Source organism: Centruroides vittatus, unplaced genomic scaffold (genome assembly GCF_030686945.1).
Source record: "Centruroides vittatus isolate TY-2023 unplaced genomic scaffold, ASM3068694v2 contig_3221, whole genome shotgun sequence".
In the NCBI taxonomy this organism is placed as follows: Eukaryota; Metazoa; Arthropoda; class Arachnida; order Scorpiones; family Buthidae; genus Centruroides; species Centruroides vittatus.
Window position 1 is genome coordinate 238444 of NW_027122070.1, and position 24934 is coordinate 263377.

Genomic DNA, 24934 nt, shown 5'->3' on the forward strand with positions numbered 1-24934 from the left:
AATAATATGGAATGTTTTCACTCATAAAAGATACAGATAAGTATGAATAATATGAAATACAATAATATTTATTTTTGACTCATACCGATATATATAGTCTTATTGTTTGAATTATTTAATTAGTTAGACGTGTAATCGATTTTGTCACTTATAAATTCAGAAAAAATTAGCGTACTTTTGAAAAATTGTTATTTTAAAAAATTAGTTTCATATAAATATATAAAATTAATAATATTTAGTTTTATTTATTTATGTAAAGCCAAATATATATAATTTTCAAACTATTATTTTCATTGCCTACTCCAATATTTGTTAAGAAATATAATTTGTTTTTGTGTGCTGCTGTTTGCTAAGAATCATATAGCAGCACAAGCAGCACACTAACAAGGCTATGTAATTACTTCGTTTTTTTAAAGCTAATATGGTATATTTTCATTTAATCATACCAATAATTTTCTAAGAAATCATCTGTAATGATTTTTTCAATCACAAAAAAAAATTGATACGCTAACGTAAGCAAATGCATACAAATTCGTTAAGTGAACATGTATGCATTTGTTTTCGCATTTGCATTTGCATGCACTAAGTGAATTTTCAGCAAATTGTGAAGAATGATTTTACAGATAAAATTTCAAGTTGTTCACAATTAGTGTCATAATTAAAATTATTTGTTGAATAAATAAGTAAATAAATATGCATTTTTCTCTGCTCCAAATTTTTGTTTTTCAACAAAACATCTTTTTATTAGTTTAATTGATTTAGAAAAATATTACAAATTGAACTTGCTGTTTTGAATTTCTTTAATCTCTTGACTATTTACAGAGACAATTTTATATAAAAGTGTGTCCTGGTTAGGCCTCAATTTGAAAAAGTTGAAGATCTATAAATTTCCACAGTCGTCCATCTGATGTCTGTCCTTCCGGTGTTAGACAGATGAAAGTCAAGACCAGATATGGAAGCTTAGGGGCAGGATTAACTATATGAACCCCCTATTAATTATATACGAACATTCGCTTTAAGCCGGAAGTCACGTTATTTCAAAAATTTTCTCCTGAACGGAGTTAGATACATGACCTGCATGACTTTATTGTTAACGGGAAAGTATGATGCACAGGGGCAAGACAGTACTAAAGTGCATCGTAACGAAAAATTGCAGCCCGGCATTTTGACAATGTCACAATAGATTATTGCTCGTTATTATTATATAATCAATGATGATTTTTATTGAAATTAATAAATAAATTATTTATTGCCTTAATATTTGTTTAGCTTATATACAAGTAGTTTTGAAGGAAAATTTAAACATTTTTAAATGTAGGTATATAGAAAACTTTTTGATTTAGTAACTAATTGGACTGCAATTTAAAAAAATTGTAAATCTATAAATTCCTACTGTCTTTGCTTAATCTCGAGAACAGAGTTAGATAGATGAAAACCGAGACCAGATATGGAAAGACTGTTATATTGCTAAAGTCCCTACAAATCGAATATTAAATCATAATGAAATTTAAAAGCTATTTTTATTTGGGTAATTCAAATTTATAAATATATTTTGTCTCAAGAAATTTTCCGAAAAAGCAAAGTTTCGATATTAAAATACATTTCTCTTAATCGTCATACATTTAAATTTATATATTTCCTCATTTATAAAATTTAATATTTACTAAATTATATATTTCATATTATTTTCGATATATAATCTATAAATATGTTTGGTTCTCAAATATGTTTTACTCTGTTTCATAAAATGGGCCTATAAGACATTTTATTAACTTGTTTATAGAGTTGACAATAAATTACGAAAGATACGATCAATTCTTCGTTGTGTTGATAGTTAATATCGCAAAATAAACGTCGGTTATTATAACATTAAAAAATGTAATTGAGCTGCAATTTTTAAAAATTGTAGACCTATAAATTCCCACTGGCGTCCTTCTGTTGTCTATCCTTCCTTAATCTCGAGAACGGAGTGAGATAGATGAAAGTCGAGACCAGATATGGAAAGCTTAGCAGCAGGAGGCCCGATTAACTACATTTCCAGTTTGGACCAGACGTCACGTTATTTCAATGCAAAGTTTTTCTCCTGAACGGAGTTAGACAGATGACTGACATTACTTTATTGCTATGGGGAAAAGTATGATGTACAGGAGCAAGACACTAATAAATTGAGAACATTGTAACGAAAAAGTGCTGCCCGGCATTGTAAAGATGTCATAATAAATAATAGATCGTGTTTATATTGTTTTTAATAAGATTTCAAAAAATATTTAAATCTCATTAAACATATAAGAACCGACAGATCAATAAATAACAATAATAATTTCTTTTATTCAAAAAATAAACTTAATATAAACCACATAATGATTTAGTGATATTTATATTTAGTAAAATATGCATTGTTTACAAATGATTGAAATAATTTGACAAGTAAGTAAGAACAAAAACGATTTATTAAACTAAATGTTACATAAATTTGAATTACTTTATTAAACATATTAAAGTGTATAGACATGATAAAATCAATAACAAATTAAATTGAATCTCTTATTTTCAGAGAGAGTTGAACGAAAAAAGTTAAAGATAAATTACTGTTCTATATGTTTCTGACACTTAAAGCATTTAAATGGCAGATCACATATCCGGCAATAAAAGAAACTACTGCAAGGACACATTACCGATCAAAAACTTAATATTAAACAAAACTATTTACAGTTTACAAGAATATTTTGGCAGCTTTTAGTGAATCAATAAAATAGCTAAATTCAAAGAGCAATTCCTGAATGATTTCAAAACAAGATTTCGAAGGTTTCGCTTATTTTGAAAGTTTATCCAAAAAGATACATTTATTTTAAAGTTTATAAAATACAAAAATAGTGATATATGAAAGATTCATTTCTAGAAATAATTTATTGCAACTCCATTTCTAACAGACTAGCTTAGATTTCCCCAAAACTATTTTTTTCCTTGATAAAAGATAAATTTATCAGCAAGCATTTTCAAGTTTTAATAATCACAAATATCTCGAATTACTGAAAAATATAACGCATTGTAACCTATTTTGTTTTCAATTTTTAATACATTATCCAAAACTCACCCAATGACATCTAAATGCAAAAATATTATTAACTATAAGAAAACACTTCCTTTCAGTTTTTTAAGTGAAAAATAGCTATACATCCATTAACCCGGAAAAACACAATCTATTCATCAAATTTGTATTAATATAATTCAAATAAATAATAAATAAAAGAATAATAACGTATTTTAATTATGCTTCTTCCTTTTCAGCATTCTAAGCTGAAGCAAATATTTGTAACTGTTCATAAACCTTAAGTTTACTTTTATTTCTGCTTTTCTAATGATGAATTAAACAGCTTAATTTAAATTTATAACTTTCTCATTATTACATATTATAAAGTAAAAATATGAACAAGGCCAATAACATCGAATGATTGACTTTTAACGATTAAATCTAGAATTGATAAAGATTTTATTAGAAAATGGCAACAATGCTATTTTTACAACATTAGCTAGACAGCTAATGTTGTAAAAATATAATTAATAAAATAAAAACTATTATTTTGATTTTTTAAATTTCAATAAAATATGACGAGTGAATACAGAAGACAGTGTGTCTGCGATAAATAAGAAAATAACATTACAAATCGATATTTTCTGACAGTAAGCAATGAAATCAATCATAAACACAATTTTCAGTGGAATGTACGAATTTTTATTGGAATTATATAAAAAAAATGTAATGTGCCCTACAATTATTTTTTACTTTGTTTACAGTGGCACTAACTTTTGAAAATATTTTCTCTAAGGGAAACACCATGGATTACACTAATTACTGAGTTATATTAAAGTAGAGCAATTCTTAATTGTTTACATACTTCTAGAAAAATATTTTCTCTTTGGTATCTATCAATTGTGAAATTATTGGCATTCGGTATCTTTTTTTCTAACATATATAGAGATCATAACATTATTTTAAGAAAATTTAAAATTTCTCAATACGAACTGAAAATAATACGGCACTAATAATTCAGATCACCAGGCATGCGAATTTTCAAAGTGAATTTTCTGGTATAGTTTAGGACATGAATAAAGATGAGATATATCGACAAAGGTTCGCTTACACGCTTTATAAATTATGTTTGAGTTAATAAAGAGATTTTTATTATTCTAATGCAAATATGTGGAATTGTTTCTCATTTGAATAACTTAGAGTACTATATGTGAATAACCAAAATTGAATTGGAAACAGAAGCTAAATTAAGTTTGCATAAGATACTCCTTGATTCGTAACTAGAGAACATAGGAAGATCTGTTAATATTAATTAAAGGTAATGTATAGGCATTCAAAACTCTACATTAGTAACGCGTAATTTGCTGCGTGAAATAACAATAAACAATTCCGGAAACAATCAGAACGGGTTTTTTGAAATGGAACTATAGAACCTATGCTGTATGTTTATTTTTGACATATTTCTGTGGTAATTGTGATGAAAATTATTTTAAAAGTCAAAAAATTTGATAAAAATTAACTAATGTCGAAATCATCGATTTAACGTAGATGTATTAAATGTTACTTGATATATGTAACTGCCCTGTGCAACAGGTTTTTCCCCTTTTTGCTAATAAAGATTGCTAATATTGATTAAATTTTCTATGTCCTAACGAAATAGAATAATTTTCTTAAAAATTAAATAAGTTTTCGGAAAATCAATAAAATTAAGAAAGATTTTAAACTTCTAAATCAAATAATAATTTTTTAAACATTATAAATTTATTATGATAAAGGGCTTTATAAGGATTAAAAAGTACAGTATATGTTTAATTATTTTACAAAAGGGTTGTAAAACTTCAGTGATGATATATATGTATATATATATTTATTTATTTATTTACTGAAAATTGAAGAAAATAGAATAACAAACAATGGAACTAAATATCTGATTAAAGGATAGTGATTTTTATTTTAACATACAAATAAATCAGGTATAGTATTGCTTCTCAGTATGTGTGAGTTGATGTAAATTAATTGTTTATTCTAACTGTATTGTAAATATTTTAGTATTGTAATGGTGTAACGAAAACAAAAATCATCTGTTATAACTTAAGAATTTTCTAAATAATAAGACGAATTAATGAATAATTACAATTAATAAGCTGTATTTTTTCAATTTAGGTCCATGGTGAAAAATCAAACAATTTCTTATCAGAATGGGAATTTAGTCTAAAGAATACTGAAGAAAAAATTCTATTTTGTAGTATAGTCAGTATAAACTATACTAAATTTCTGTATATTTTCTACAGAAATAAATCAGTTTCTAGACTGCTAAATGAATGAAAAACATCGTTATTTTAATATAATCACCGTGACAGAGTAATTCTGTAATTTAATGCTTACTTAGACATTTTTATAAATTAAAATGACATTTTGATTAACCTTAATACTGCCTTTTCAGTTGATAAAGCTGAATTATTAGTACTTCTTTTTGTCAAAAATGGAAGTCAAGTTAAGAATGAAAATTTTGAATTCTGAATTATCGTTAGCAATAACTCATAGAATATTATTCTAACATTTATTTATCTTTCTATAATATATATCTACGTCACGGATATGTTTGTAGCATATATGCTAATAGCATGACGACAAAATATCATATTATCAAAATATATAATAGAATCATAAAGTTTACATTTACAATAGAATACAAGTACAGTACTTACATTGGAAATATTTTATAATAAGAAATTTAGAATGTAGTGTATTCTCGATAATTTCCATTATTCTGCTATTTTAGGGAGAAGATGCTGCTAAAGAACATAGAATGGCTTCTTTATTTCATGTCATGTCTGAAAAAATTAACTAAATTCTAATTTATTATCTGTTTACATATTTGACAACTCAAACTCATTCAACTGAACAGAGCGGAGCATCTAATTACAGTGAAAAACTGATTATTCCAACTTGATGGATACTTCAAGTTAAGTGCTTTGATGTACCCTTTTATTTTGGATACATCAAAGCACTGTGCATTTAAAGTTTTATGAACTATAAATAATGTAACGTAATTAATGTATTTAAAGATAAATTAATTTACTCAAAATCTTACGTAATGTTACATATATAAGAGCAAGTTTCGCGACGCCACAATCGACAGATTTCTATAATGATTTCCAGTCCCTAGAAGAATTTGTCGCTATGTACTGTACATGTAACAAACACTGTAGTAGCCCATGTATAACCCTATACCTTCTGGTTTTTTAAACCGTTTCAGATAATCGAGTTACTGTTTTTAAGGTAACTCCTCCTTTCCCTTAAGATATAAAATGAAACATGTACCAAATACTCTGAACAGTTTTGCGGCCAAAAATTAACGGGCCTTATAAAAGACTACTAAACTTTATAAGAATACTACGAGACAAACCCCCAAAAAACAAAAGAGAGGACATCCAAAGAAAATCACTAATTCAAGTTTGATCGACAGTTCTCAAGAAGAATTACGCAAAAATTATTTGACGCAGCCTAACTTATAATATTTTGTGACCTACCTGAATTTCTATATCGAGAAAAACGACATGATATTTTAAAAAAAAACCATGTATAAAAAAACCCTAATTTAAGAAACCTACTGTAGGAAATAACGCAAAAAGATTTTGCGGCTATAAACTAAAAAATTTTTAAAAAAAAATAATGGATACAAATAGCAAAGACGTTTTAATTTAAAAGTACTGAAATTCAAACTTGACTCGTATGGAAACAAATTATACAATCTTACTAAAATGAATCTTACTGACTGCCTCATACATAATTTTTTATATATCCTGATGAAAGTCTGGAAGCCAGTCTTTTTAATTTTTGGAAAAAAGTGCTTTAGAAGAATAGACACAAAAACTACAGGGTATCCCAAAAAAATGTATACACATTTTAACAGCTCAATTGATGTTTTTTTTCCAGGTTAAACCCATTAGAATTAATAATGGAAGTCAGACTAAGCTTTGAACAAAGGAAATTCATTCTAAAATGCTACTGGAAGTGTGAAAACGCAGTTGAGGTGCAAAGACAGTTTAGGAGGGAGCTTCAAACAGATTCACCAACGTGACTTACCATCACTCAAATTAGAGATAAGTTTGAAGATGGAGCACTTCCACACTACCATCACAATGTTAGATCCTACCTTGATTAGATCTTGCCAAATAGGTGGATTGGACGAAGGGGTTTCGTAGAATACCCTCCGTGTTTACCAGACCTCACACTACTTAACTTTTTTTTATGTGGATACTTAAAAGACAAAGTGTATGCTATGAAACCTGCAACAGTTGCTGAATCGAGAGCAACCATTGAACGAGAATGCACACAAATACTAAACAAAATGTTTCGTGATGTTTGCTTTGCGTTGTCAGCAGTGCCTGGACAACGCAAGTGCGTTTGAAAACAGGCGTTGACAAAACAATTAAATAATGTCTGTAGATTCTATTACATATTGAAAATGAAATGTATTTTAATTTAAACACTGACTTTTTAATTATTTAAAGTGTGTATATATGCTTTGGGGCACCCTGTATACTTCAAACTACAAGTATCAGAAGTCAAAACTTAGTTCAACTTATCCTTAACTCCAAAACTATAAGAAATTCTGTCTTGAAGAATTTCTGGAGAAAACAGTCAAATATTATTATAAGACAAGAAAACATTAATTACCCCAGATCTCTGCCTTATTTCTGGAGAAAAGAGGAAAAGCTCTTTTGTGTTAGAGAAAAATCTCAAAAGCTTCTTACTTCAATTTTGAAATGATTATTTAATTATCGAAAATAAACTTTATATTTATTCAGAACATATTATCGGTATTGTCGTCATATCATTTTATGATAAATGTCTTTGCACCTTTACTCTTCTGTTGATAACACCAATTATCTTAATATGGCTATTCTTCCTATCCAGTGAGGTGCCGTGACATTTGATGATAGGGAAGCTGTGTTTCTAAGAAGCCGACTTCTAGGGGCAATCAGTTAATTGCGCGTCAGTGATGGCCTAGGGTCCATTCGAACGTGCGTGGTGGCGGAAGAGACGTATCTGACAAAAACCGACAAAAAAAGAAACAAAATAAACATATAGGCCTACTATGTACAAAATAGTTTGCTTTAGGACAATCAGCCATTCGGACATCCTGGGCGTCGATGTGGTTCTTCGATGGTCGATTGAAGATGGCCCCGGGACAGTGGCGTTGACAAGTCTGTAGGGCACGGGGAGACTTCCTCTGTTGGCGTCGAGGACACGGTCTAAGTCCGAAGTGGCACGGGTTACAGGTTGGCACAATAGACGAGAATTTTTTTTTTTTTTTTTTTTTTTTGCGCGTTGACACACGGCGTTTTGGTTATTCGGAACGTTAACCGAGTGCCAGGTGTCCTCGATTGTCGGAGATTATATCAATCTCCGTTCTTTCTTTCATCCATTTTGATTGGTCGTTCTTCCTCAATCACGCTTCCCGAGTGGTTGTTCCCTCGTTACTAAACGTAACAAGACTCTTACCTGGAGCGCGAGAAAAGTCAAAATCGAAGACGAATTCGATCTTCCACCGATCATAGGACGACTTCCTTCCGCGATTTATGGTTTCTGCCTGGCAGTTTGATATAAACAATGGTTGTCCGACTACAAACGTCTTTTACCTATGGTTTTTTAAACTAATAAATTTTTCTCTAAATTAACCGTTTTTTCGCGTCTTTCGTGACGGTTCGGACCTGTCCGGTACCTCACATTTCCATAAAAGCTTTAAACAAATACTGGAAATGACAAAAATAAATAATTTATGTATTTTAGTTCTAAAATACAAATAATACATACATAATACAAATCGATATGATACAAACAATGAGAGAAAAACTTGTTTTTTTAATTTTTTATAAACTAACTTTATTCGGCGATTTTTTTTGCAAAGTCGTTAATTACTTTATCATAAAAGTCGCTGGTCGTCGACTGCATCAACGTATTTAAAAGCTCTTTTTCCATCGAAAGCGACGCTAGCGACCACAATTTTTTCTCCGACCGAGTGTTCCTGGCCAATGTATGAATTCCCTTCGTGGTCGAAAAACTGCGCTCAACAGAGGCACTGGTAGATGGTACCATAAAAATAAATGATATTAAATCATATTATTCTTTTAGTACGTCTTTGTTCGGATCGACATTAATTATAATATGTTTTATGTTTAAGAGTTACTTGTCAATATAGTCCGGACACGAATATAAATATTGCGATTCACTATGTAATTTAGATAAATCAAAAAATTTCCCATAAAATTTACTTAATTTAAAGAATTAAAACACCTTTGGAAAAATTGTTTTTTATAATATTAAAATTATTAACATCTAAAAGTAATAAAAATTCTAAAGATTTTATGTCTGAAAATCTGTCAATATAATTACAGTATAATTAAAAGAAAATTATAATATATTAGACTAATTGTTGTTGTACCAATGATCGCATCATCCGCATTTCTTATGTCATTTTCCACCCTGCTCCATGTCTCACTGTTGTCTTAGAGAAGTTTTATGAAAATTATATTTTAATATATTCTGCATTACTTTTACTTATGAACATATAATACACATTCCACGTAATAAATTGTAATTCGACAGATTACAGTAAGATCAGTATTATTATTGATTCTTAACACGACTGTATTAATCACATATTAATCCATTTAAGTTCCGATTTCAGTAGCCGTTTATAATAACTACAGGTATGAATCCAGCAGACACTTATTAGTAACGATGCACCTTGCATATCTACAAAGCATTTTTCATTCATAAGGAACATTTACAAATACATCTTCAGCTTAAAAAGTTCAAGTAATTGAAAGAGCAGAAAAGAAATTAAAGAAAAAATACTACCGAACACTTTAAACTTGCAGAAAACTAGTTTAATCTCAAGAAGGGAGTTGGATTCTTGAAAGAGAAGACTAAGTGTGGCACTTTTGGGATAAGAGGCCCCAATAAACTATATATAGGAACTTCCTATCTAAACCGAAAGTCACGTTATTTCAATTTAAACCTTTCCCCTGAAAAGAGTTCGATAGATGACCGGCATGATTCTATTGTTATAGAAAAAGCATGATGTACAATACAGGACAAGCCATTACTAATTTGAGGCGGAGAGCCTATATTTTAAAGTAAATAAATTTAAACGAACATACATATTTCTGTATTGTGAAATATACCGTCTGTTTTTTAAATTCAAATTATGTATATATTTTTAAAGGTTTAGGCTTACCATCGGTAAACGTTTTAAGTGTTTTACGTATTTCTGCAGAGGCGTAGCCTCTAATGAACAGTCTTCTCTCCGAAGTAAAGACGGTTTGTTCTTGGTAGTTGGACATGACGGAAGTTTTGAAGACGTTTAAGTTTCTTCTATATTTTTATATTGTGAAATAAAGTTTTATTTTTGTATTTATTTTCCTCCAAGCGTTTACTCCCAGCAAGAATGTGCCCAAGCCATGTCTTCCTCCCATTATATTCTATGTGTATAATAGACATAAATCTGCGATTTGCCTTCCTTCGTAGTAAAGCAATTTTACCGAGTATTTGGCGTATGAGAATTATGATGTATTTTTATATTTCTGAACAAAATAATACTTATTAAAATACTTGCGAAATTTCTGTCGGGTGTATTTTGTCTGTGGAAAATATTATCTTTAAAACTTCGATTAATTCGGTGACGTAAAATCGATTACAAAGCACCCAATTTTTACGCCATTAAGTCAAATATTCATATTAACTAAAACGCATTTATCAATCCACATTTGTCAATTCAAAATAAAAATAGCAACGAATAAAATAATTAAAAATATATTAGCACGTTATAAATATTGTATAGTAAAATAAATAATTGAAAGTATATACTAGAAAATTATCATTATTTAATAGCACACATAACGGCACGCGCGTGCTGGTGCAATAATTGAAAGGCGCCGAGCATGTGATTCCCGAGCTATATACAGTACTGTATATACTAAAGTGGCTATTTTCTAGCCACTTTAGTATACTAAGATGGCTCGCAAGCAACGGCGAAGGCCGCAGCGCCTTATTGGCACTGTCAGCCGTTGTCGAATACGGTTATGCCTATTATGGCGGCTTCTTCGACGTGATAAGCCCTTGTATCTGTAGCTGTAAATAATAGGTTAACAGTTTAATTTATTACTAACTTTAAGGCTATAAGCGTATTTAATTTAAATATTAATAAAAAGAATATATACATAAATATTATATTAAATTAAATGACTTATTTCTAATATAAAATAATTTAATTATATATATATTATAATATATAATCATATATATAAAATATTTATATTTAATTGTAATTACAATTTTTATTTCTAATTCTATTCAATTCTAATTAGCAATTATATTTATATTTGATAGTAATATTCTATTATTAAATATTTACATTTACTTAATATATATTTTTATGTATAGCCTATATCACATATATACGAACAAACAATTAAAAGTCTATTGTTTGAATGTTCTATTTCCTATACTAAAATACCGCGTTTCTGTAATTTTTTTCTTTCAATTTCTCGGCTTTTTCTCGCGTAATTTCTTCGAAAATGTTAGGAAAAAGAAAATGGCGTCTTAATTGAAACAAAGAACAATGGAATTTAAATTGTTGATTCGTTAACAATTAACGAAGAAGCTCGTTGCATTATTGTTGTCGTGAATGACGTTCAACAAACGACGTCACGTTACTTATGAAATTTGATATAGTTTTCTATTTATAAAATTCAGTGAACTTTCCTGAAAAATTTATATTATATTCACTTAATGCGACAATGATATAGCGTGAAATAGACGTGCTATATCATTACTGAGACAGGTAGCATATAGCACTTGTCAAAGTAAAATGAAAAGTGTTTAAGCATGTGAATAGCTTATGAGTATTTAATTTTCCACCCGTTCAGAAATAAAAAAACCCGAGTTCTTTAAGAACTCGGGTTTTTTATTTCTGAACGGTAGTTTCTTAATTCTAATGAGTGTACTTCAGTAACCGAGTGGATAAAATCACCGAACACTGGTAGTTACTTAGTCGTGGGTTTGGGCATTGCCAACGTGCTGGCCATGTGCAACTTTCTGAGTTTTATTCACGTTAGTAATACCTAATTAGAGTTCCGCTTCCATAAAAGTTTTTCCGGGATGTATCTACTCGGCAGATCGTAACGTATAGCGTTGCCTAAACCAAACTAATCCTAACGAGTGATTATTTATTGTTACATCGTTACAGTCCAGGCTGCAAGTTTTTATCACAATGTTTTTAATACTTTTAGTTGTGGTCTTCCCCTGTAAGTCATACTTTTCCTGTTAGCAATTGAGCTGATTTCTTTAACTTTGTTTAGGGGAAAATTTACCCGTCATGTCCAATTACCAGGGATAAACAGTTTTCACTTCTCAGAGACGAACATATTCGGCTACAATTTGAAACAATCGTAGACCTATAAATTCCCACTGTCATCCGTCTGTTTTTCCTTAATATTCTAAAATTTTGATAATTCAGAATTGTTTTCATTTCCCTTGTAATTTCCTGCAGGATTGAAGAGAATCGATTGGAGATAACAGGGATGGTCAAGAAAACATACTTATAGCGTCGCAATTAAGGAGTTGTAATGTCGATAAAAGGCGGATTGCGCCACTTAATGCTGCGATATTAATTCTGTTTTGACAATTTACTATATCTTTTTATTGTCAACAGGATTGAGCATAGTCAATATGGCACCTTTAGCAAAAGGCACTACTGGAATCTGTCACCCATGCTCATGCACAATTTGTCATTTATAAGTCACAAAAAATTTAAACAATTATTACTTTTTTTTTTTTTTTTTTTTTTTTTTTACTATATCGGAAACAGAACTACGCAAGTAGAAAACTTTTTGGAATAATATAACAATGATTTTAAGCACACTTATGCCTTATTTTCTGTCATCCATATTATTAATACTCTCTTTTCTTATATTCAACCATATCAGAAGTTTTTCTTTTTCAGAAAAATTTCTCTCTTTTCATAATGTTTCATTTGGCTTACCAAACGAAACATTATGTGATATAAGCCACTGCCAGGTATTTGAAACTGTATGAAGACAAATTAATATTGAATTATTCAAATACTGTATAAAAATACAGTCATTTTGAAACGAAAAATAAAATTAATAATTCATATAATTCACTTGAAATTGTAATAATTATTTCGATAATTGTTTTGATACTATTATACAGAAACAATGAAGATGATTTCGTGTATTGTAAAAGCTTTTATTTTGGAATCTGTCGTTTAGGACGTTTCGATGAGAGGTTTCTATTGGTATAGTTTCGTAGAATAAATAAGTGTCCGAGAGCACAGCTTCGTCAGATGTGGGACTCGGGATCTCGAATCCAAGACTTGTTGATACTATTACGTGCTTGACACGACGTTGATTAGTATCGGAATGGTAGGATTGGTAGATATTTATCAATACCACGAATTACACGCTTCATCTGTTCCAGTCCGAATGCAGTGACCAGGTCTCAGCCTGGAAGTATCGTCATATTAATCACGGCCAATCTCGGCGCCAGTAAGAATGTATCATTTAATGCATCAATCAGATTAGCACGAATTTCATCAATAGTAGATTCTACAATTTCCTCAATTTCATTACAACACATCCTTACAAACACTCCTCACGACAACATTTACAATTGTACCATTATGTAGTTTGTTCGTCGCATCCAATCATTTACATATCACGCTTCGTTACCGTAAACGACACCGTAACATAACACCGACACTGCTTCCCAAAATCCAACCCCTAGGTCCTCGTCCTGGGAAGTGGAAACGTCACTCGATGTTTTCGAGTGGCGGCTAAAGGGGCTCTGGTACACAAATATTTTTTCCACAGATATGAAATAGATTTTTGTCTGCATCAAAATCCTCCCAATGCATACGTTCTTTGTATGTTATTATTATTAATAAAATAATTACATTGTTCAGATAATTATATTATAATTATATATGTAAACATATAAGTATGCAAATAAATATAAATTTTATCGTACTAAATGTGCTTTGCAGCATTTTCCAGTTCTTTAAAATAGTCTCCTGCGTTCTTTGAATAGATTTTGACGTTTACTGTATATATAGTAGAGACTCGTTAATCGGAACCCCGGTAATCGGAATCGCCGGTAATCGGAACGATTTTCAGTCGGACTGTGTCGTGCTAAATCGAACGTTTTTGATACTAAATTTACTTCTAAAGTATAATTTTCATGTTTTTTATATTCTTCAATATATTTATTTTGTTTATACAAAATGCAGAAATAATTTTTAACGATACGATAGCCTCAATATTATTATAAAAATTTTCGTTAGGCTTAAAATCGACGAAAATTCAACACGAAGCGACACGCAACGGAGAAAAATTTGAACATCGGATAGGTTAATATATTTATTCGTACATAATCGGTAATCGGAACAAATCACTAATCTGAACAACCCAGTCCCCAATTGATTCCGATTTTCGGTTCTCTACTGTAGTAACAAGACGAAGTGTTAACTTCAATAAATCTTACTAACCTATTTCTGTATTTATTTTGTAAGAGATACTAAATAATGAGCATAATTCAAAGCCATTTTTTAAAATTTGAATAAATTACTATTGGGTACATAAACAAGGACGACGCCAGCCAATGGGTAAGGGAAGGCAAGATGATGTAAATTGATAGAGGATATGAATTGTATGTAGGTAAAATAGAAACGATTCATAAAGTTTTAATCATTTACTATGTACCGGAAAAGAAATATCTCAAATAAAAAATTTTCTTTAACTTACAAAAAGCCTAAGAAGATTATTTTAATTAAAACTTAGCATTTAAATAACTTTTTCGAATTTCCAGGGGAGGGCAACTGCCCCTCTGCCCCTCCCCCTGGCGACGCCCTTGTACATAAAGTTGGAAGCAAATTACATCATGTATACAGCAAATGAGATATGGAAGAATATACATATACTACAGATGAGCCCAACTGTGCTCGGGCAAAAAATAACAACAGCAAAGATTAAGATTATTAGATTATTTCGTAATTCTAATTCTTCTTACATGTATTATAGTATTTAATTTATATTTACAAAAGTTATCTTACGTAATCTTACGTAAGAGTTTATTACACCGAGTGCACAATCGAACACTTAAAAATTGTTTAAATTGTGTACAGTAGAATAATAAAGAATTATTTAAATGTGTTAGATTGGGTACTCGGTGTGCTAAACTCTTAGGTAAGATAACCTTTGTAAATATAAATCAAATACTATAATATAATATAGTAGAAGGGTTAGAAGTATGAAATAATCTAATAATCTTAATCTTTGCTGTTTTTATTTTTTGCCCAAGCAATGCCGGGCTCATCTGATAGTTTTTCACATTTTATTTACAATTTCTCCAAAATATAGATAGTTTTTTATTGATTTAATGAAATGAATATCCTCATAATTTATTTTCATTTAATTCGCCTTTATAAGCTAATTTATGAAACTTTACATGATAAATGATTAAGATACTTTGAAAAAACATAGTGCCATCTACTGCAAAAAATAATAATCAAATGAAATCGAAATTGCAAAGTTTGAATTCTGTATTTCATAAAAATCAATTTCTTACTTTAAAAAGTTAAATATCAATTGTTTTCTTTTTTTAAATAACAATTACAATAAAAATTTCTCCTTTGATAAATTACCGTTAAATTTAATTATTATGCCTTTGTGTCCTTTTTTAACTTAATTTAAAATTTATTTTGTATACTAGTACTTTCTATATATTAACAGGATTTAATAAGTCATGTTAATATATAGAAAGTACTAGTATACAAAATAAATTTTAAATTACCGTTAAATTTGTTTTGCAAAATAACAGTATCCTATAATAATTGAAAAGTATCGAAATTTCACAAATCATATTGCAAAACTTACAACTTCAAACAATTAAAATTACTTACATAATGATCGTATTATTTTGACATCTAGATAACCATAGAAATATTTATACAGATTGTGATCTTCCAGTACTTACCGCGGTCCATTGGGATTTTTAAATTTTCTACAAGGATTGATAAAAGCAAATGTATTTTCTACATATAATTCATCAAAATATATTAAAAAATAACAATAATAAAATAACAAAAACTTAGTAATAAAATGAAAAATTGAATTTTTCAGATGTATAATTGGTCTTACAATATGAAATAAACACATCGTAATTCAAGTTAAAATACCGTATTTCCTCGTATATGAGAGCATGATCTTATCGATGAGGCAAAATCGGCACTATATTCCGCAAAATACCTAAATAAACTCACTATGTTTTTAAAAAAAACTTTTACATTATTGGAAGAATTTTTTTTTACTTTGGTTTTTTATTTTTTATAATGGTTACTACAGAAATATCATGAATAGTTACTGTTTCATTAAATTCACATTGACACAGCAGTACAGTAGCAAAACAAGCTGATATACAACAGCGTGAGAGGTATGTTTTTATAAGAGAAGCAGAACACGTGTTTCAAACTGCGAAAACAGGCGGATTTCACATATACGAGCATTATTGTAAATACAATAACAGTTCAACGTAACAAATCCAGCAACAAGTTGCTTAACTTTCCCGGCAACATTTAAAACTGTTTGTGTAACGCCATCTGTTACGATATTTATTATTAAAAACTTTTTATATTTTTAATTATTATAAAACGGCAAAAGCTTAGATTTGAGGGAAGGGATGGGTTTTATGATAAAAAAATTGTAAATGCTAATAACGAATAAAATCGTCATTAAATCCGATCCTACTCGAGATATGACGCACGACCTTCATCTCCCCACCCCTTCGACCTCATTGGCCAGATGACCGAGCGGTCAAGGTGGCAGCCTACCGTTCTAGGGGACCCGGGTTCGACTCCTGACTAGAAATTTTTCGAGGGTGGTTCGTCTGGATATGTCGAGCCCCGTCCCTCACCACCCGGCCGCCACAAGGAGAACTTGGTTTAACCCATTCGTATGTATCATGGAAATTTTTAACATCTGGTACGAATTTGAAAGTAATGTCAAAAACATAACATTACTTTCAAATTCGTACCAGATGTTAAAAATTTCCATGATACATACGAATGGGTTAAACCAAGTTCTCCTCTCACCCAATTTCTTACTGAACACGGTAAATTTTCCAATTACCTTCAGCGTTTTACGAACAAAAGCAATACCTTATGTGCTATCTGTAATCTTCAAGATAACATTGACCATTATATATTCGAATGCATTTCTCTCGAAACAGAACGTCTCAATCTAAAAATCACTGTAAACAGCTACAATATTGATTGGCCATGTGATCACGACGTCTTCATTAAAAACAAGGAAATCTTCAATGCTTTCTACAAACTCATTAAAAGACACGAGACCATTGCCACACTTGCAACTAGGGATTGATTCGAGTACTTTTAAAATCAATCTTCCTATTATATATCTTTTTATTCGTTGCTTCTGAGCATACTTGCTGCGTCTGAACTCTGAAACTACCCTCGTAATCTTCATTGTTGTATTGTGTTTGAAACTACCCTCGTAATCTTTAATGTTGTGTGTGTTTAAAACTCCAAAATTCTTATTGTAAACGCAATCTCGGCCACTTTCATTTCTCCATCACCTTCATTGTGCAACATTTTCTTGGTCACTTGAATTGACTTGATTCCATTTCTATTTTATATTTCCACAATACAACATATATTATTTAATTCATCATTCTCTTGGTCTTCACTAACTCTTACTTTGCGGACTGTATAACATCTCTTGAAGAATTGACTTCGTTACATTGTTGCTATATGAATAAACTGTCATACACATTTTATGTAGAGTAGACTTCATTTCTTTGCGACTATATGAAATGAAGAATGGACTACGTTTTATTGCTGCTATTTGAATAAACTGCCATACGCTTTTTTTTTTTTTTTTTAACTCTTTCCGCCCTGTGGGCACTAAGAGGGCCTCTTTTAGTAGGCCCATTATGAGTTCGGCCAGGCCCACAATGGGGCGACCGGGTGGTGAGGGACGGGGCCCACTGCCATACGCTAGTACCCAATGCTTCTCTTCTCTTTCTGTTGTCGTCTAGGAAGTTTGATCTCAACGATAACCTTCATAGGACCTTATTAGGATCAACTGATGCATAAAAACAACAGGACATGCTGCTATTATTGTAGTCGTTCACTGCCGCTGGTAGCTCTCCCAAGTACAGGTAAGTACCAAAATTAATTTTTAGTTCGTGCTCTTTATATCTAATTTCAGGGTTCATCAGATAAGTACTACTCGCAAACACATATGGACACGTGGATACTGATTGTGACCAATTGAAGAACATAAATTTAGTGTATCAGAAACTGTATCAATACACTTAATTGGAATAAACACGATACATGTAACAATCATTGAGACACCGATTGAGACCTAATGTCGATCATAAATACAGTGTATCAGAACTCTATTAATACACTTATTTGGTAAGAACACCTCCTATGGTACGCTCTGCTTCAGGACTCTAGTTCTTGAATTCAAGAAACCCTTTTACCTCTATATCTAAGGACTCAACTAGTTTGTGAGCCTTACTCGAATGTTTTCCAAGAAAATGCTATCAGGATCTTTGGAACTTTGGAACATCCACTGTACATTCGTTGCAAGAACTTTTGGACAACTAAATGAAATGAACTATGCTAGTCGACAATTCGACATCTGGCGTATATTAATTTGCAGTGCACTATGCACTATACTATGCACTGTACTATGCACAGCCTTTCTACGACAACCATTCCAGGTGTTCTCTGTATTACGGCATCTCACAATGCCATCGCCATTCGGCCACGTGTATTCAACATATCACCATCTGTACTATGTATCCTGGAATAATAATACGTATATCTACCGCTACTCATACAGGAACACTTGGCTCATTGACTTTCTTTGGTTGCCATGCTTTAATACTATTAATATTTAATTTTTTTTCGGTTAAGTTTAAATTATTTTAATTTAACTATTCTTATTATAATATTGTATCATTCTATCCTAAAGTCTAGTTGGAATGAAATGTCTACTGGAAATACCCTATATTGTAACCTTGCCAGGCCTTCTGGCAGGGTACCCCCACCTCATGCCACTACCATGTATCGTAACAATCTTCACCATCTATTCTACTGTATCGATCTGTAAACAAATACCTGCAATTCAATCTGTCCTTTCGTATAAATTATGCCTTATGTAACTACTTATTCTTATCCTCTGTAATTCCATTACTCATTGCAACTCATGTAAAAACTATGGTACAACCATTCCATCTAGATGTTAATTCACCATAAATACTGTAAAAATGTTTCACTCAGCTATGTTTTGACGGTACTGAGTATGCGCGTATGTGCCTTAATAAAAATTGAAATGAAAAATGAAATGAAATGAAATGAACCACCCGGCCGCCCTATTGTGGGCCTGGCCGAACCCATAATGTGTCTGCTAATGGAGGTCATCTTAGTGTCCACAGGGCGAAAAGAGTTTTTAAAAGAAAAAAATTTTCCTCAACCTTTAATCGCCAAAATTTAATAGCATCAATCCCCTAATACCGTGGTTCTCAATCCGTGGTTTACGGAACACGGGTGCTTCGTGAAAGCCATTTCAAGTTGTTCCGTGAAAAAAATCAAATATACCATTAAAAATTGTTGCAAAAGAAAAATCAATACAATGTAAAATAATTTTGGTATGGGAATGTAATCAGCAAACGCCAATGACGTCATATACGAGTACTAGATCAAATGCGCTCTTGATTTCAAAAAGGTTTGCTACCCCTGCTTTAAAGTTGATTGTAAGTGTTCCGCGGAAAAAAAAATGTCAAAGTTTAGTGTTCCCCGACATCAAAAAGATTGAGAACCCCGGCCCTAATACACAAACCAACCTGTAAAATTTCAGAAATTTTCGACAAAAAGCGCATGAGTTACAGGGGTTGGACAAAAATATGGAAACACCGAAAGTAAACCTATTACTAAGCCCTAATACAGTGGAGGAAAACCGTTGGCATTCAAAACAGTGTGGTCTTACGCCATAATTTTTTTGTATATTTTTTATATATATGTATATATATTCCTCTTTTCCTTTATTTCTCTACCCTTTGTTCCCTGCTCTCTTTCTTCTGGAAACTTCTCTCAGTGGGTGGCAACGAACTGGTTATAAGACAAAGAAAAAGGGATAGCCTGCAGGGGCTAAAAGAGTGATAGACTGGCCACAGTTTGGGCCGAGACGACGAGCTGTGAGGACGTGTTTAGTGAGGTCTCCAGGAATTTCGCGCCGACGGGAGCACGAAGGAGGCAGCAAACCGAACGTTACGGAATCTAGAGAAGAACTCTAGAAATCTGATACAAAAGCTCTTCTGGAAGTCTATCGAAAGAACACGAAGTAGAAAATTCGAACACTACGGTCGTCGAATCTCGTATCGTCCAAGAAGGCCCGAGTTATAGCCACCATCACAAGTTCACTAGCTAAGTTTGGGTACCCGTTCTTGTCTTGTTCTGTCCTATTATCTACATCTTCTCTTTCCCTCTCTAGCATAAGTAGTTTTAAGTAATTAGTTATAAGTTTCTTTTTCGCGCCCCTTCTGTAACGCGTCGCGTACATCAATTCTTTTGTCGCGAGTTTTTCGACTACGATTCTGCCGAGTTTTAAGTGATTTTGTAAAAGGAGTGTCGGAATACAAACGTGTATCGAAAATCCTGTATAATTTAACAAACGCGGGTGAAAAATAAAATAAAGTTGTTAAAATTTCCTTTATCCTCTCGTCGGACTTATTTTTTCACTACGTGCGTTTGACAACAACAGCTTGCAGTCTTCTTGGAATGGATAAATACAAGTCCTGTATGGTTTTCAAGGGAATCTTGTACCATTCCACCTGCAAGATAGTGGCAAATTCAGGTAATGATGATGGAGGGGGATAGCGATCATGCACCTGTCTCTCCAAAATAGACCACAAAGGCTCAATAATATTGAGGTCTCCCTCACCACCCGGTCGCCCCATTGTGGGCCTGGCCGAACCCATAATGGGCCTACTAAAAGAGGCCCTCTTAGTGCCCACAGGGCGGAAAGAGTTAAAAAAAAAAAAAAAAAAAAAAAAAAAAAATATTGAGGTCTGGTGACTGTGGTGGCCAGAGGAGATGCGACAAATCACCTTCATGTTCACAAAACCAGTCTTAGACGATGTGAGCTGCGTAAACAGTCGCTTTGTCATCTTGGAACACAGCATCACCATTGGGGAACAAACATTGTACATTGGGATGGACACAATCGCCCAAAATGGTTACATAATCTTTGGCAGTAATGTGACCTTGCAAAGTAATCATGGCCCATGGAATACCACGATATGGCTGCCCAAATCATAACTGAAGCCCCGCCATGTTTCACTCTTGGCAGCAAGCATTCTGCATCGTAGGCTTGGGACAGCGTTCGCCAGATGTAAACTCGGTCAGAGGTTGGAAACTGTAAAACAAGGCTCATCCGATCAAACGACTCTTTTCCATTGCTTCATAGTCCAGGTTTTATGGCTTCGGCACCACATTTTTCTTTCATGGGGATTTGCATCACTGATTAATGGTTTTGGAATTGCAGCTCACCCTGAAATTCCCTGCTTATGGAGCTCCCTTCAAACTGTTTTGGTGCTGACAGGGTTTATGAGCTCCATATTCAGTTCGGCAATGACTTTTGCAGCTGTAGTCTTCTTATTTTTTGTCACAATCCTCTTCAATGACTGTCTATCACGATCACTCAACACACACTTCCGTCCACGTTGTGACTTAGCGGATGATGTTTTTCTGCTTGTTCTGTATACAGTATAATTCTTCGATATGATGCCTCTTGACACAGCAAACACTTCGGCCACCTTGGTTATGGAAGCACTCACCATACGAGTACCAACAATTTGCCCACGTTCAAATTCACTTAGCTCTGACATTGCGCACTTCCATCTATACAGAACACGGTTCTAGCAATGACTGACATGTGCAACGTATTGAGGAGATTGCACAAGTGTCGTTAGTAGTCAAATACAACAGAGCAACCTAGAGGCTTGGCTAGAATCAACATTTACGTTCAAGTATGCATTTCACGAGGGGTTTTCATATTTTTGTCCAACCCCTGTAAGCTTCAAAAAGAACGAACAAAATCGTGCCCTACACACACACACATACACAAACATCCACACATATAAGAAGAAAACTATTTTTTTTTTTTTTTTTCCATTTCTCGACGTTTCAAGGTCCCCTGAATCCAAAAATGTAAAAAATCTTGGAAAGTCATTTCTTGACCGATCGCCATACTTTCCCTCTGTTATATATAACAGCGCCGGGAAAGATGTAGATTTTACAAGAATTTTACAAAAGAAAAGTTATTAACATATATAACTTGATTAATACATAAAATGTACAGTATATATACAATTTATTCAAATATATATATATGTAAATATATTAATAGTGTATTTGTTTTTATTGTATTAAATTGGTCGACAATTTTGTTACAAGTCTTTTAATGGAATATTTACTTAATTTAATTATATATTGCAAAAGAAATATTATTTATATATTATATTTTAATAAAATGAAATATATGACTAGAAAATTCAGTTACATAAAATTTTATTAATACGCTGTTTCATCTGTTTCAATTATGGGTGGTAATTGCAAAACATCAGAGTTACAAGCTATACAAGAATAATTGCTATCTTGTTGCTCTCTGGAATAAATTAAAAATTAATATAAAATTTTAAATAATTAAAATAAGATGATATAGTATAAAACTAACGTGTTAAAATGGGAAGATTTCTTTTTTAACCATATCTTCACTTTTAATTTTTTCAATTGATTTCTTAATTCATCATTTTCTTGTTTTTCTTTCTTATATTTTATATATAAATGATCCCTTTCAACACTTAATGACTTTAATTAAATAAATCATTTAATTAATTAAAACAGTTTAAGATAGTGTATTTATTGTTAAAATTACAATTTTAATAACAATTAGTCATGCAATAAGTTCTACTTCAGAATTGATTCACTGAAAAATTTAAGAATGAATTATTTCAAATCCTTACAAATTTTTAATCTCAAGATCTGTAAAATGTTGTTATTGCAAGATAAACCAACTTACATTGAATTATAAACTGATTATTATTTAATTTATATATGCAACTAAAGCAGACAATTGGAAAAAAAAATTATAAAGAAGTTCCTAACCTTTATCTCATCAGATTTTTGTTTGAGTAAAATTTGATTTTCTTCTAATTTTTGTTTTAATTCTGTCAAATCAAACTGTCTTAAAGCAAATGTTTTCATTTCTTGAAACAGTCGAGTTTTCTTCTTAATGTTTACGTTATAATTTGTAATTTCATTGTTTTCAGATACCAGTTGTTGCATTAGAGTCTGGTTCACTTTGATAAGTGCATTATCCTGTTTATAAAATTATGATTAAAACACAAAACAGTATGTTAGACTTAAAATATACCAGTACAAATTAATCTAAAAATAAAATAACAGTGTAAATTAAATTAAAATGATCTAGCATCAGAAATTACATTTTCTTTAAAAGTTTTTTAATGAAGATATTTCAATAAATCACTAGTTCTCAGACTTAAACCAGAGGTTTTCAAACTATGGTCTGTGACCACACGATGGTCTAGAAGCATGTGCTCAAGCTATGGTCTATGGACTGCAAGTATAAGTATAACTTAAATACCATATAATTGTTTCTATTATTTACCATCATTTTATAGAAAGGAAATTAAATGCGGAAAAGTTTGGTAAAATATATTATAATTTCAAAGTAAAGAACATTAATTTATGATGATGATTATCTTTGAGAAAAGTAATGTATTAAATACAGAAAAATTACAACAACTTAATTATCTACTTATGATTATCTACAGCATTTAATAACTTATCATGTAATAATTGTTTTCATGTCAAACTTGAAAATTTGAAGTACTGGACTTGAAGGTTGTCATGAAATTTCTATACATGAAAGTCGTAATTTGAAAATTAATCTTCACAAACAACTTATTGATGCTTGAGGATAAGACTTGCTTTCATTACCATTATTGCTAAGAAAATAGATTCTCATAGATATGTTTTACATATGTTTAAAGACTAGAATTCACATTTTTAATAACTATTAATAATTACTTTTGTTTACCAGTAAAAATGTCGTCATGGACTGGCACTAGTCTGCAGACCAACATTTGAGAAACTGCTATAAATTTATTCTTATAGCTTGTCCTTTTTCTTTTTAAATTCCAAAGGAGTTTAAAAAGAACAAGAAGCTATAAGAATAAATTGCAAGCTAGAAGCTATAAGAATAAATATAATTCTCCTAAAAAGTTTAAAGTTAAAAAATGAAGAGAAAAAAAGCCAAGATTCCTATGAAATTGGTGTGAATAATAGCCAAAAATATGTCTCTATAAAAGAATAACATACTGATATAAATGATTTAAAATGTGAAATATTGTGTCCAATAATGAAAATGCAAATATTTTTATAAGATTCTACAGATCTTTCATTGTCTTAAATTATATCTTAAGCTCCATAATTATTAGTCTTTGGTTTGAATATTTAACAAATAGTATTACAAGGTTTTTTAGAAAATATTTTGATGAGAGTGGTCAAATAAGAAAATGTCTATATTTCATATTTATTTTTGATGCCAAATAAATTTACTTTGTACAATTATTACTATTGAATTATTTATATAAATTATAAAATGCTTAGATATGAATTTAAAGTACTAATTTAAATTCTTCTTCAAATAGAAGTCTTCAGTTTTATTATTATATACTAATAAATATATGAAAAATTAT

At 31.0% G+C, this 24934-nt stretch overlaps 1 protein-coding gene across 1 annotated transcript; it reads right to left on the reverse strand.

Moving 5' to 3' along the window:
- Positions 1-22595: 22595 nt before the first annotated feature.
- Positions 22596-23510, reverse strand: LOC136973583 (uncharacterized). Its single transcript, XM_067268314.1, has 3 exons — positions 23319-23510; positions 22888-23021; positions 22596-22818 (listed from the first exon to the last, which is right to left on the reverse strand). The coding sequence occupies exons 1-3, from the start codon at positions 23496-23498 to the stop codon at positions 22725-22727; spliced, it is 408 nt and encodes a 135-aa protein (XP_067124415.1). The 5' UTR covers positions 23499-23510; the 3' UTR covers positions 22596-22724.
- Positions 23511-24934: the final 1424 nt, after the last annotated feature.

Coding starts and splice junctions, on each gene's coding strand:
- LOC136973583 (XM_067268314.1), bottom strand. CDS start 23,498: ATGCAACAACTGGTATCTGAAAACAATGAAATTACAAATTATAACGTA. Junction 23,022..23,318: donor AAAAATCTGATGAGATAAAG/GTTAGGAACTTC, acceptor ATTTAATTAAAG/TCATTAAGTGTTGAAAGGGA. Junction 22,819..22,887: donor AAATCTTCCCATTTTAACAC/GTTAGTTTTATA, acceptor AATTTATTCCAG/AGAGCAACAAGATAGCAATT.